Consider the following 13,781-nt stretch of genomic DNA (forward strand, 5'->3'; position numbering starts at 1 on the left):
GGCCGCCCTGCCACGAACCCGACTTTATTTTATTTCTTATAAACCCTCTTGTGTCTGCCTGAGAGACGCCTAGGGACTACCTCTCTCTGGATGCCCAAGTCTGTTCTCCACTCCGGAAGCCTGAAGAAGCTTCTGGAAACTTCCCTGGGCAGCTTCTTCCCCAGCTACCTCAGTCCTGACCTCTCCCTGGGTCACTGCTTCCGAGTGTCCCCTCTCGCCCGCGAAGGGAGAGGGTGGTCTTCACCGGCTCGCAGGGAGGATATGCTGCACAGAGCCGGAGTTGGGGACTCTGGCTTACTGGCACCCCAACTCTTGCGGTTCTCAGTCAGGGCTTCTCTGAGGTGGGCTGGAGTCACCCGGGGGTCTGTGGAGACGTGTTTTCCCTGGGACACCCCTAGGCTGCGCTGGCAAGGCAGCAGACCCACGGGGGGAGGCGAAGGGGGGCTGAGAGGGAGTGTGGGTGGCCGGCGGGGGGGGGTGGCTATGCCCACCCCGGCCAGTGCCAGGCGCCCAGTGTGAAGCGGGGACGCAGTCCCCAACAACTCCCCTCCTCCAACGCCCCCCTGCATCCTCAGGCCTCAGTGCTCCTCCCACACAGCTGCTCTGCAGCTCCTGCAAACCTCAGGGAAGGACCTCCCCCCCCCCCCCCCCCCCGCCCCAGCCGCCGAGAAGCTGCAATGCGCCAAGTGGCCCCCAGAGGGCGGGAGGGAGCATGTTTCTCCGCAGATGCTGGGAGAAGACCGGCAGCTTCTGGCTTTCCAGGCGGGAGTCTCAGAGCTGGCCTGGGGGGCTGAGAGGAGCCCTTGTCCTTTCTACATCCTCTCAGGAGCCCCTGCTGCTGCCGCAGGGACCCCCAGCACCTAGTGGACTCTCTCCTCCTGCCTGCGGGCTCCCAGCCCAGCCAAGCGGAGCCTCTGCGGACAGCTGGGCAGCTCAGGGGGGCAGCAGATTGCCCGTGTCACACAGGTCTGATCCCTGCTTCACACTGGACGCCTGGCACTGGCCGGGGTGGGGCATAACCTGGGGACATCTCAGGGGGGCCCTGGGGACAGCTCAGGGAGATCTGGGGACAGCTCACGGGGGTTCTGGGGACAGCTCAGGGGAGTCTAGGGACAGCTCAGGAGGGCTCTGGGGACAGCCTCAGGGGTTTCTGGAGACAGCTTAGGGGGGTTCTGGGGACAGCTCAGGGGGTCCTGGGGACAGCTCAGGGGGGCTCCGGGGACAGCTCAGGGGGTCCTGGGGACAGCTCAGGGGGTCCTGGGGACAGCTCAGGGGTGCTCCGGGGACAGCTGAGCAGGGCTCTGGGCTCAGAGCACACTTTCCCAACAGGGTGGAAGTGGGCCGTAGTGTGACGTGGGTTGTTCTCCAGCCTTTGCTCTTGTCTCCCCGTCTGCTCAGAGGAGCTGAACCCATTTGCCTCACCTGGCGAGAGTGTGGGCACTCCAGGCACAAGGTCCGGGTGCTCTGGGAGTGTCGGGGGTTGAGGGGCGAGGGTCTTGTCCGGAAGGCCTGGGGCAGGCTTGGCCTCCTGTGCAGGGTGGACTAAAGCAGCAGTTTTCACAGCCCTGGGGTGGCTTGGGGTCACCTAATAGCTCCAGGCCTCCTTCCCCTCGTGAAAACATACAGTAGTGTTCTCTGGAGTGGAGGGCGGGGAGGCCAGCAGCCAGGCGCCCGCTGATCCTACCGCGCGTCATGGCATCTGTGGGCCCTTGTCCTGCCAACGTCCAGCTGGCTGAGAACCACTCACAGAGCCTCCTGAGCACGGCTTGGGGCCCTCCACCCCCAAAAGGAAGTGGACGACCCATCCAATCCCAGTCCGGGGGAAGGTGTGAGGGAAAGCGTTCTGACAAAACGCTATTGCCCGTTTTACAAATTGGCGCTGTGTCTGAGTGAAGGCAGCAACTTCAGTTCACTGCTGGGGACTCTGACAAAGGCCCACCTCAGGGCCTCAGTTTCCCCAGGCTGTCCGGAGAGAGGGCTGTGTCCTAACCTTCTCTGCCTGACCACCCCCCTCGTGTGGCTCACCCAGGCCACCGGTCACTCAGGGCCCCTCCCCTCAGCCGACCCTCTGGGCCAGGCTGGCCGGGCATGGCAGGAGGCCCGGGCAGTGAGCCGGGAAGTGGGGCTTCAGGCACAGAGGGGCCCATACAGGAGCCACAATAGCTCCAGGGCCCGTCAATAATTCAGGGCTCTCCCCTGGGAGCCGGTGTCGAGTGGCCCAGGGCTGGCCAGGCCCCGCTATTCTCCCGGGTCCTGAATAATTGAGGAGCCCTAGGAGACTGGCGTACGGCTCACACAAAGGGGACATGGATAGGCAGAGGGACACACAATAGCCTCTGACCTGACACCTCTGCGAGACTCAGTTTCTCCATCTGCACAGTGAGGGGTGTAGTGACTGAGCTGGGGGCCCCAGGACGCTCTGACAGCTACGAGGGGACCCTGGATGTTCTTTCTGGCCCTCAGCTTCCGGTTCTGTTTGTGCGTCTGCTCACTTCCACCTGAGCGTGCGCCCTCTCTGGTTCCTTCTGCCTCTGCTCTCAGCTCACCCCGTCTTATACCCCAGGGAAGAGGGTGAGGCTTCATCTCAGGGGTACCTGGGATGGGGGTTAAGATTCTCACCAAACTTTCTTAGGAGTTGTTGCATATGGGGCTGGAGAGAGCGTACAGAGGATAGGGGGCTTGCCGTGTATGGCAGCAGACCTGGGTTCGATCCCCGGCACCCCATATGGTGCCCTGAGCACTGCTAGAAGTGATTCCTGAGTGCGGAGCCCTGAGCATCACCCCAAAATAGCAAACAAACGAACAAACAGGAAGAGTTGCTGCAAGTGAGGTGTGGTTCTTGGGAAACCAGGAGAGACGCTCCTTACCCTGGGGCCCTCCCACCTGGGATGAAGAGTTTGCAGCCCGCCCTCTGCTGAGATCTGTGGGCTCCTGGTAAAACACACAGAACCCTGGGAGCTCAGAGGGTTCAATGCTTTCTTTTTTTTTTTGCTTTTTGGGTCACACCCCAGCGATGCTCAGGGGTTACTCCTGGCTTTGCACTCAGGAATTACTCCTGGCAGTGCTTGGGGGACCATATGGGATGCCGGGGATCAAACCCGGGTTGGCTGCATGCAAGGCAAATGCCCTACCCACTGTGCTATCGCTCTGGCCCCCAGTTCAATGCTTTCTAATTCAGAAATTGCCACAATGCCACGCTCCAATCTCCTCGCCTTTTCCTAGTGAGGGGCGCTCACTGCTTCTCAAGGCTGCATTGGCTGGGCAGCGTGACTAGCTCCCAGCACTTGGCTCTCTCCTAGAAACGCCTCCTGGTCCTGGTCTTACCCCTTCGCACATAGATCTCTTTCCTCTTCCACCTGGCCGAAACTTTCCTGGTGTGTGTGTGTGTGTGTGTGTGTGTGTGTGTGTGTGTGATTGGTGGTAGCGGGGGGGTGTCACTCCTTAAGTTCTCCTCTTAGTAGCTCCATTGCGTAGCACGGTATTTGCCAGATACAGAGTATGTGCTCAATAAATGATTGATGGGTGGTTGGAAGGATGGATGGATGGATGGTGGGTGAATGGATGAATGAATGCGTGGTGGAAGGAAGGATGATGGATGGAAGGATGGATAAAAGGAGAGAGGGGATGTTGGATGGACAATAGATGGAAGGACGGATGGATGTAATAAAGGATGACCGGGTGGGCGAATGAAAGGATGGCTAGATGGAAGAATGTATGAGCCTGTGCTCTGGGGCATTTCCTCTTTAGATTCTCATCTTTGGCATAAGGCAAGATTTCCTGTCCCCTTCCCAGCAACTTCAAGGTAAAGCCTGCTGGTACTAAACCCCATTAATCTGAGCTAGCGGGACCTTGCTGGTCCCACTGCTCTCCCTCTCTCAGTGTGACCTGGCAACAGGTCAGCGTTTCCTTTTGTTTCTTCTCCTCCTGTTGGTCCTGCTGAGCTCTGAGTGGGCAATGCCCTACACCTTTTCAGCCTCGCTACCATTCAATTTGACCTCTCGCTGGTAAGAAATTGGTTTTTGAGCTCAAGAGAGGGCTTGGCATGTATTCTACTCGGCCCCCTCTCCTCACGGTTGGGTTGTTTCCAGTGCCGCTGCTGGCCCGGAGAGTGGCGGGCGCTCCCTTCACTGCTCGTGGGGGGGGGGGGGCATCTCCCTCTCCGCAGTGCCCAGCTCCTTCCACACAGCAGGAGCCAGGAAACAGTTGGGGAAGGACGAATGAATGAAAGAGCACGATTCTCATAGCCTTCCTTCCTTTGCAGGAAGCGCACGTCCTCTCTCCGTGGGAACTCAGGCTCGAGGTATGACGCCGGCTCACACGGTAGGGACTGAACTGAGACAAGGCTGGCCTGCCCCTGAAATCACTGTGTCTCTCAGGCACAGGGTTCACCTCTAAGTGACCAGGACTGACCAGATGGACGAAGGACCACCAAGCGGGCAGAGAGTCTACGAGAATAATGTCAGCCATGGCTTAGCCTCTCTGCTGGATAACTGACCCCCCAGTGTGGCAAGGAGGGAGACCTTCTGGGGGACATGGCTAGGGACAGAGGGAAGAGCAGGAGGCCGGGGTGTTCCTGGGGACAATGGGACATCAAGGGAACTCTCAAGGCAAGATGACAGTTCGAGAGTCCATCTGAGGCCGACTGAGGCGCCCCCAGGGAGAGGCAGGCAGGCTCTGGCTTACTTGTTGCTGAAGACTTTGCTGTAGTTGAAGATCTGAATCTCCAGCATCTCATTGCTGTCCACGTTGCTGGCCACTGGCCACCGGAAGGTCTGAGGAGAGAGGGACAGCTGTTACCTTGCCGGGTAGGCTAATGTCTGGGCTAGCACAAGGACCTCGGGCAGCCCAGAACTTCTGGCTCTCAGGCCAGTGCCCTAGGGTGCAAGCCCTGGGGCGAGTGTGTGGGTGGGCAGAGTCAGCAGGGGGCTGGTTTCAGGGCAAGGATGGCTCGGGCACCAGCGCAGGCGCAGAAGGGGGTTGAAAGGGTCCCGCTCTCCTCTTCACAAAGAATCAGGGATGCTCCCAGACAGGAAGTGCCTGTCTCTGATGAGCCAGAGAAGCAGCAACCAGGGCTCAAGACATCCACCTCTAAGACAGCTGCAACCCCTCAGCTGGGCACTTCCTGGGGGCCTTCTCCAAGGCCTATCCCACCGCTGCCCACAGCACCCCATTCTTGGGGGTGTTGGGGAGGTGAAGAGCTTCATGTCCCGGCACTTTTCCGGGGTCAGTATGAGAGGCTGAGGCACCCACTGGAAAGGGAGCCAGTCAAGTACGGGCTCTGCCCGCGCGAGTCTCAGGAGACCCTCAGAGCACCACAGGCTGAGGAGACTGGGGACAACCGGGTGTGTTGGTGCATCGCTTCACACTCTGGGACCTGGGTGGGGCGGAGTGGGGGAGGGCCCCTAGTTTGGCCTCTCTATGAAGGGCAGACGCCTCAGGTACGCCACAGAACCTTCTCCACACACGGCTGCGTGAGAAGGCAGGTCTCCGCAGCTCCCAGAGAGCGGTCCCTGGCACGGGTGGGGCCTTGTCCAGAGCTGGACCACTGTCCCCCATCCCAGCTGGAAGAGGGGAAGGAGTCGAGGGGACTGGCCGGTGCCCCTGTCCCATGCACAGTTGTGAGGGAAGGCAGAGGACGGGTGGAGGAGCAGAAATGAGGGGCAGGAAATGACCCGGGAGCCCTAAGAGCCGCCCCAGATGACAGCCAGTGACTTGGGAGTCCATCAGTTTTATGTTTTTATTTTGTTTTTTTTTTCTCTTCTGCTGGCTGTTCCCCGGGTCTCTTCAGGCTGTTTTTTCTCTTCAGGCTGTTCCCCGGGTCGCTCTGAGGAGTCACGGCCACTGGCTGTGGAGGACTTTTCATTCTGTCAGAAACCCTCAGCCCTGTCACCGCGGCTGGTCGTTACAGGGGTTGGCTGGATTTTACGGACAGGAAACGGGACTCAGAGACGTCACGGGAGACTGGGACCTCTGTCCCGGCGCTGGAGGGCTCTGAGAGTCCCTGTTGCCAGTTTCCCCGTTTGAGGCGCTGCTTCCCGCGCCCAGGCTGGGGAGCGGGCAGTGTGGGAGGCACCGGGCCCCGCGGCCAGCACCCGTCAGGAAGATGACCTGTGTGTCCCAGGCAGCACGCCCTACCCACACCAGCTGCCCCAAAGGGAGAAAGAAGCAGAGGAGGGTCCCGGGGTGGGTGCGGTAGCAGAGGGAGGGCAGCTGAGGCCGGGGCAGCTGGCAGTGCAGGCCTCGCTCGTCTCACAGGCCTGCAGCCTCTGGCGCAGCTCCCTGCTCCTGCTGCAGGAAGCGAGGCGCGGACGGAGGCCCAGCACCTTCCTCTTGGGGTTGAGGGTGGGTGGGGGGCTGGGAACTGGACTCTCCGTCCTGAGTCCTGGGGTCCAGGGGGCTGCCCTTTGAGCCACCAGAGGGGCTCTGGTTGGATTTGACACTAGGAAGGCAGAGAGGGAGGAAAGGTCCCTCCTGAGCCGTGGTGGTGAATTCCAGAGCCTGAGGAGAGCGCAGCCTTCGGAGGGAGACAGACCCTCGGGGCACGGCGCTGCCCGGGGCTGCTACTCTCCCAGTCATTGGGGTGCAGGGAATGGGTCACAGGACTGGCCTGTGTGGGGTCTGCATGCCCAGAAGGGGGTCCTGATGAGAGGACAGGGTTAACGGAGCTGGGAAGTTGCCAGGTACCCTTTCTGGACGGAGGGAGGGGATGGGATGGAGGGAACATGGTCACCCCTGGAGGGAGGGATGAGGAAGGACTGACTGGAAAGGGGGTGCCAGAGCTGAGGGGGCTGCATTCCAGCCCCAGACCCCTCCTCAGAAGGACCAAGTCCTGACTGAATTCCAGAGCCTTCTTTGACCTCAGACATCTTGCCCTTCAAGCCTATTCTTCCCTTGCTTCACCTTTTTGTCATTCAAAATGACCTAATTTCTTTTTTTTTATCTTATTTTATATTTTGATTTTAGGCCACACCCTGCAGTGCTCAGGGCTTACTCTTGTCACTACCCCCAGGAATCACTCCTGGCAGGAATTAGGGGTCCGAAGGGTGCTGGGGATTGAATCTGGGCTGGCTGCATGTAAGGTAAGCACCTTGGCCCCTTGCCTATCTCTCCAGCCCTTCATTTCTTTTTTGAAATTTTATTTTCTTTTTCCTCTTTTGATTCCTGCTCCTCATGTCCACTTCAATCTTTTACCTGTTTCTATATCATTTAGAATTTTAAAATAATTATATCAATTTGGACCTTTCTGTTTTCATTAGTGGATTCCTTCAAGGAATTCAGCTCAATTATTTCACTGGAGTCCAGTGACTCAAATGCAATGGGGAGCACTGATTAGCCTCCAGAAACTAGAATTATGAACAGGTTTCCATTTTTTAAGAATAACCTAGAATATATTTGTGTCTTCTAAACGAGCTGCCCAATTTACAAAGGTTGGTTCACTACTCCTGGCTTAGGGTAATGCTTACGACCCCCTACCCCCATTTTACGAAGGAGGAAACAGGCCCAGTGAGGGTGAGTATCTTCACTCGAGGCCACATGGCTGGAAAAAAAAAGAGAAGCGTCGCTAGGAATTTAGTCTGTGGTGATTCTGGAGCCATAGCACAGTGGGTAGGGAGTTCGCCTTCCACTGGCTGACCCAGGTTCGATTCCTCTTTCTTTCCCTCTCGGAGAGCCCAGCAAGCTCCGCCCGCACGGCAGAGCCTGGCAAGCTACCCGTGGCGTATTCGACATGCCAAAAACGGTAACTACAAGTCTCACAATGGAGATGTTACTGGTGCCCGCTTGAACAAATCGATGAGCAACGGGATGACAGTGATACAGTGATCTGTTTCTATCTCTGTCTCTCTGTGTTGATTTCTCTCTCCCTCTCCCCCTCTCGCACTCTACCCCTCTCCTTCTCTCTCCCTCTTTTCCTCCCTCTCCCTCTTTCCCTCTCCCTCTCATCTCTCCCCCCACACTCCCCCCCTCCTTCTCCCTCTCTCTTCCCCCTCCCCCTCCCCCTCTCTCTCCTCCTCCACTTCCTCCCCCTCCCTTTCTCTCTCCCCCAAAAGTGGTTCTCAACCCTGGCTGCACTTTTTCACTTTGGAGTTTAAAACCAAAACCAAACCAAGTCCCAGTCTCAAGTGCCTTTGAGCCTAGTTAAACCAAAAGCTTAGGGTGAAAATTTAGCCCTGGTTTGGGGTCTAGAGATCAATTTGCCAGTTTCCTCAGCCGCAGCGGGTGCTGGAGACCCTGGAAAGACAGCGAGCGGTGATGTAAGAAATCTAGGATGTAGGATAACAGTGGGTTTGTCCTCTTAGCCTTGCCACAGGGAACTTAGTTTACCTTAAAGCAATGTCCTTTCTGTATGGACACAGGAAGACTGTTAATATTATGCTTTGTAACTTGGGAGCTGATTGACTCCAATAATATTTACTCCTGGGCATCTGCTTTCTCAACTCAGTTGCCCTTAGTTCCTAGCACCCCAAAAGCAGGGTCCCAACGATGGACGGAATGGGCCCAGGGCAAGCTGTGAGCTACCCTGGCATCAAAATGGGCCAGGCCAAAGCGGCACAATATTCAACTATAAATTGAGAGCATGGTCATAGACAAATGCTGTCATGACCCAAAAGTAACGACGAGACTAGACCCTGCTGGGATTAGGAAGACTAACCTGGCCTGAGGACTGTGGTCTGGAATATATAGTGAATGTCCTCAGGAAGAACCAAACTTTAAGTTTGATATATCTCTTAAGGTGCTCATACAGAATGACATTGCTAGAAATATTAGAAGTAGATTTACTACAACTATTTAAGTGGATTACTAGCTGAGTAAAGAAGAAAGCAACACACCCTGGATGGATCCTGCCCTTAAGTGGATCTCCTAGTAATCTAGAGTAATCGCCTGAGATGAGATTTTGTTAATCTCCTGGAGGAGTGGTTTTACCCCTCTTTGTTGATTTGTTAATGTTCAACCCACTTTTGTGTCACCACCCTATGTGATTGCTATATAAACTAAGACTGTAACAGAAATGGGGGAGAAGACACAGAAGCAGAGCACAAAGCGAAAGAGAATCAGGGAGTCATCAGAGCCAGAAGCAGGGGAAAGAATGAGCACAAAGCGAGTGAGAGTCAGAAGTAAGGGACAGAGTCAGAAGTGAGAGCAAGTGAGAATCAGAGTAAGGGTCAGAGTCAGAAGTAAGAGTCCGAGTCAGAACTGAGAGCGAGTGGGTCTCAGAGACTGAAGCAGAAGGGCTCCGGAGAGAGAGATCAGAAGAAGAGAGATCGGAAGAGACCAGAGGAGAGACAACAGACAGAGAGAGGTCGGACGAGACCAGGGGAGAGACTACAGAGGCAGAGTCAGAGACAGAGAGACAGACAGAAGAGAGCACAGCGGCATACACAGAAGCAGAGCACAATGGAGGAGCCATCCCGATCCAGTCTATACACAGCGGCTCGAGAGCACCGAACATGAGCAGCAAGAGAGCAAGAGAGAGTGAGCTGCCCCAAGAGCCTTCAAACAACACACACATCACACATCACCCCTTCTGCATGTGCGTTTGTATTTCTTACACTAGGATACCCTGCTGGAAAGGCCACAGGGTCTCGGAGGATGTGAGGTTGCACGGAGACAGAGTGTCCGGGCCACCGCCAGCACCCGTCAACTCCCAGCTGGGCGCAGGTGGCACCAGGCAGAGCAGGGCAACCGCCCAGCTGAGCCCAGCCAGCCCGCAGGACGAGGACGGCTCTGCAGTGCCCACAACAGAGCCCCTGAGGCCTGGGGGTCTCCTGCAGGGCACTGGGTCACTGACATTCCTGCTAGCGACCCCACCCCCACCCACCCCCAGCCCTCCCTGGCCCTGCTCCCGGCTCAGCTGTCCTCAGCGCAGTTCTGAGCCTGATGGGAGCGCGTGGGCCCATCCACTCTGCTTCAGGGCGCCCTCTCTGCCCCTCCCACGGGCCTGGCACACAGCGGCCCCAGCTGGGCACAGAGGCTGGTGTGGGCGCCGGCGGGTGACGGGGACACTCGTGGCTGCATAGTAGTTCCAGGCATGGGGACAATCCTGCCTTCCGTGCGGGGGACACTGCAGGGAGGTAGAAGCTTCTGGCTCCCTCCAGCCTGAGCCAACACAAGCCTCATAATCTCCCTGGGACACAACAGCGGGGGGCGTCCTTCCCTTTCTGAGGGGTCCTGAACATCAGCAGGGAGAGACAGGGCCAAGGAAACCACCACACGCTCTAGGCACCTGCTCCGGGACAGCGTCAAACCCTTCTTTTCGGGTACTTCTCTTTGATGAACCGTGTCCATTTGTCTGGGCCAGCAAGCCTCGTCCAGGAGCAAATCTTGGCTGAGCACTGTGTGTGTGCCAGGCCTGGGCTGGGGTGGGGGAGGGGATCCTCAGAACTGCAGGGCTATCTGGATTGTTCTAGAGACAGACCCGGAGCAGAATCGCAGCCTGTAACGGGCAGGCTGGCAGGAAGGAGTCAGCCTTGTGGTGGGAGATAAGGGAGATGCCCCCTGAGTCTGGGGGCGTCTCAGCAGCCCTGGGGCTGACCCTGGGCCTGCTCTAGACTTGCCCTGACGGGGGAAGGTGCTGACCCGGACGGCTGTGCTCTGCACCCCAGGTCCCTCGATGGAAGACTCCCCGGAAAGCCTTCCTGAGGCAGACGCAGAGCGACCTGGATTACCTGGGCCTTGTTCACTGACCGGCCAGACCGTGTCCTGAAGGGGACAGTCTTGTCAACGGGAGCGGAAAACGCCGTGCTGCGCTGCCCAGGGTCCTGTCTTGGGGATTATCCACAGACCTGGGTTCACCCCATTTCTCTCAAGCAGCCCCATTCCGGAGGTTGCGCTGGGGACAGGTCTAGTGGGTAGCAGGCGGGAAAGTTCCGGGCCCTCCAGAACCCAAGGCCCCCGTGACCAGGTCAAGATGAAGCCAGGACCCCTGGCCTCCCACTGCCCGTGGGCCACCTTGGTGCTGGGCCTGCTGTCCCCAGCCGAGCTCCCCAGTGCTGGGCTGGGCCTGGGCCCTTTGCACGAAGCCGTGGTGGAATCCAACCAGGGTTCCAATGCCACGTGGGTTTCGGGCTCTGGGAGGTGTAGGATGAAGCCCCGAGTCACTGCTGCCACAGACTCAGCCCCCGAGAGCTCCTCTCTCCGTCCTGCGTGGACTGTGGGGGTCTTAGAACACCCCCTGGCAGGCCGGCGGTGGCTGGGCGCGGCGCCATCTCCTCAGTGTGGGGGCTGGATGCTGGCCAGACACAATGCCCAGCTCTGCTCGTGGGGGGGGGGGGGAGGAGCACCCAGCTGGTGCTCAGGTTCCCTGGGAAAGGGGACACCATGACACCATCCCCGGGCTCCATTTCCACCCATTGTCTTCCTGCATTGTCAATCCCAGCGCCCCTGCCCCGCCCCCGCCCGGCCAGGGCTCCTAGGCCCTTGTCTGAGCCCAGGTGGGGGCACCTGGGCGTTTCTGCCTTGGATTTGTTTTCCAGCCAGGGGTCCAGGGGTCAGCGCTGAGGCCCAGAGAGCAGGAGTAGGTCTCCGCCACCAGATGGGGCACCCAGGACCCCCTAACCGAGATCTCGGTTCATTACAGCCAGGCGGCCCTGACCCCCACACTCGGCTGAGGGGTTCCTGCAGCCGCTGTGCCCGAGGAGGGTGAGGACAGTGGTCCCGGGGGGATTCCCGGGGCTGTTGAGGCTTTGTGAGCAGAGGGTCTTATTCCACGCTGGTCCTGCAGAGGGTTCTAGAAACACAGAGTTCGGCTCTGGTGAAGGAGCAGAAGGGAAGCTGAGGGTGGGGACACAAGTGTGGGTGCCAGGACCTCTCTGAGCGGGGCTGGGAGGGGTGCCCGGCCTACGGGAGCAACCAGGAGCAGCCAGGAGCCGGCCCAGCGAAGAAGGGGACGAGGAATCAAGGGGAAGGAGGGGCTGGCGCGTGTTCCCGGCTGGCCTCACAGGGGGCTTTCCCAGGGCCTCACCGCACCCTCTGCTGTCCCTGGAGGTGCCTCATCATCGCCTGTCAGTTACAGTGGAGACAGCATGGCAGGGGATGTGTCAGGGACTGCCCACCATGGGGGCCAGTGTGTGTAAGGGCCTGAGTTCCGTCAATCACCACCCTTCCTCGTCATGACACCTAGAACCTTCCCTGACCCCCCGCACGGTGCTCTGAGCCCAGCTCTGCTCGGCGCCCCTCTCTCTGGCCTCTGGCCCCTGCCGGGTCTCTGCAGGACGTGTAGTCTGGCAGGGTGGGCGCCTGTAGGGGTCTCCAAGGGGCTCAGAGTTGGCTTCTCCACCCACCTCTACCCCGCTAGGGCTCTGTTCGGCATGTGGCGGTGCTCAGGGTCCCCGGGCTGTCCACCTGCCTGGGCCCCAGTGGCTTTGGGAAGCAGGACGACACGGTGATTAACTCTGACCGTCATGGACACTTGCAGCTCAGGTGTCCCCGGGAAGTTAGTGGAAAGGGGCGGTGAGGCCCTTGGAAAGGGGATCGGGTTGCTCACTGGCCGCAGGCGGCGTGGACAAGTGTCCTGGGAGCGTGGAGGAACCAGGCTGCTGAGTAGGGGTCAGGGGCTTGGGCAAGTGTGTCGCCGGAGGGGCAAGAGAAGCCCCCCGGGGAATCCCAGCCCAGGTGAGAAGGTGAGGCCCTGGAAGTGGGCGGGCTCTGTGGCCCTCCTGTCTGAGGCTGCTCAGTCAAACCCCACCCTCTAAGGGTAGGGCTGCCGTGAGGCCCTTCTGGGCCCACCCGGAGCCTAGGAAGGGCGGGTCAGCCGTGCCGGGGGTCACAGCAGATGTTACAGGGTCTCACCCCACAGTCCACTCCAAAGAGACAAACACCAGAGAAAAGCCCAAGGGAAATACAGGGTCCAGCAAGGGGACAAACAACTAGACCAGGACGTGAGGGGCCTGAAAGGCCACGGCTGGCTGCGTTGTGGGGGGCTCTGGCTGGCTAGAGGCGGGGGCCACCGGCTGCGGGAGAACTTGGGCCCCGGACACAACTGGGTATAGCACGAACAATCCCTGAGCACTGATGGGTATGATCTTGGTGGCCCCCAATACCGAAGGATGCGGCTAGCATTGCATCACGGGGCCCCAGCATCTGGTTGGTCCAGGGGAAAATTGGTGCATTGGCAGGGGTGAAACCTGGGCCCTCTGGGAGGAAACACTTCTCCCAGAAAACATTCAGTACTTAAAAATATGTTGGCGTCATTGGGGCTGGAGCGATAGCACAGTGGGTAGGGCGTTTGCCTTGCACTCGACCGACCCGGGTTCAAATCCCAGCATCCCATATGGTCCCCTGAGCACCACCAGGAGTAATGCCTGAGTGAAGAGCTAGGAGTAACCCCTGTGCATCGCCGGGTGTGACCCCCCCCCCAAAAGAAAAAGCAAAAAAAAATATGTTGGCGTCAGGGAGCCAACGCTTGGGAGTTCTGTTCTCCCTACCGCCCCCTTTAAGGGGAACCTGGACACCATTTTAGTCAGACGCCCCTTGATAGATAAATAGGCTGCTCTTCTCAGGGGCTCCAAGATCTCATCTGTGAAAGGCTGAGAGAGCCTCTGTCAAGCCCGTTTCTCGGCCTGCCTCTGTGGGTGCTTGGGCCCTGGGTTCACTCCCGAGAGTACAAAACCAGGCAGATTCCGGGGTGCCAGACAGGCCACGTAGAGACTCGGGAGAGAAGTGCTCTGTGAAGGAAGCCACCCAGCTTCAATTTGTGAAAATTAGCATATTATCCAAAATAATTTTTATATAGTCACAAAATCAGAATCTTGTTAAAAGTTCTTCAATCAAGACCAGCATTAATT

General features: G+C 58.3%; 1 protein-coding gene across 2 annotated transcripts in view; it reads right to left on the reverse strand.

The window, feature by feature from the left end:
- Positions 1 to 13,781, reverse strand: part of OTOF (otoferlin) — an 83,759-nt gene that overhangs the window by 47,599 nt on the left and 22,379 nt on the right. For both annotated transcript variants that reach the window (XM_055123215.1, XM_055123216.1), the window contains exon 3: positions 4,684 to 4,772. In XM_055123215.1, the coding sequence (XP_054979190.1) occupies positions 4,684 to 4,772 (89 nt within the window). The remainder of the gene's footprint in view (positions 1 to 4,683; positions 4,773 to 13,781) is intronic.

The sequence above is a fragment of the Sorex araneus genome, chromosome X (genome assembly GCF_027595985.1).
Source record: "Sorex araneus isolate mSorAra2 chromosome X, mSorAra2.pri, whole genome shotgun sequence".
Taxonomy (NCBI): Eukaryota; Metazoa; Chordata; class Mammalia; order Eulipotyphla; family Soricidae; genus Sorex; species Sorex araneus.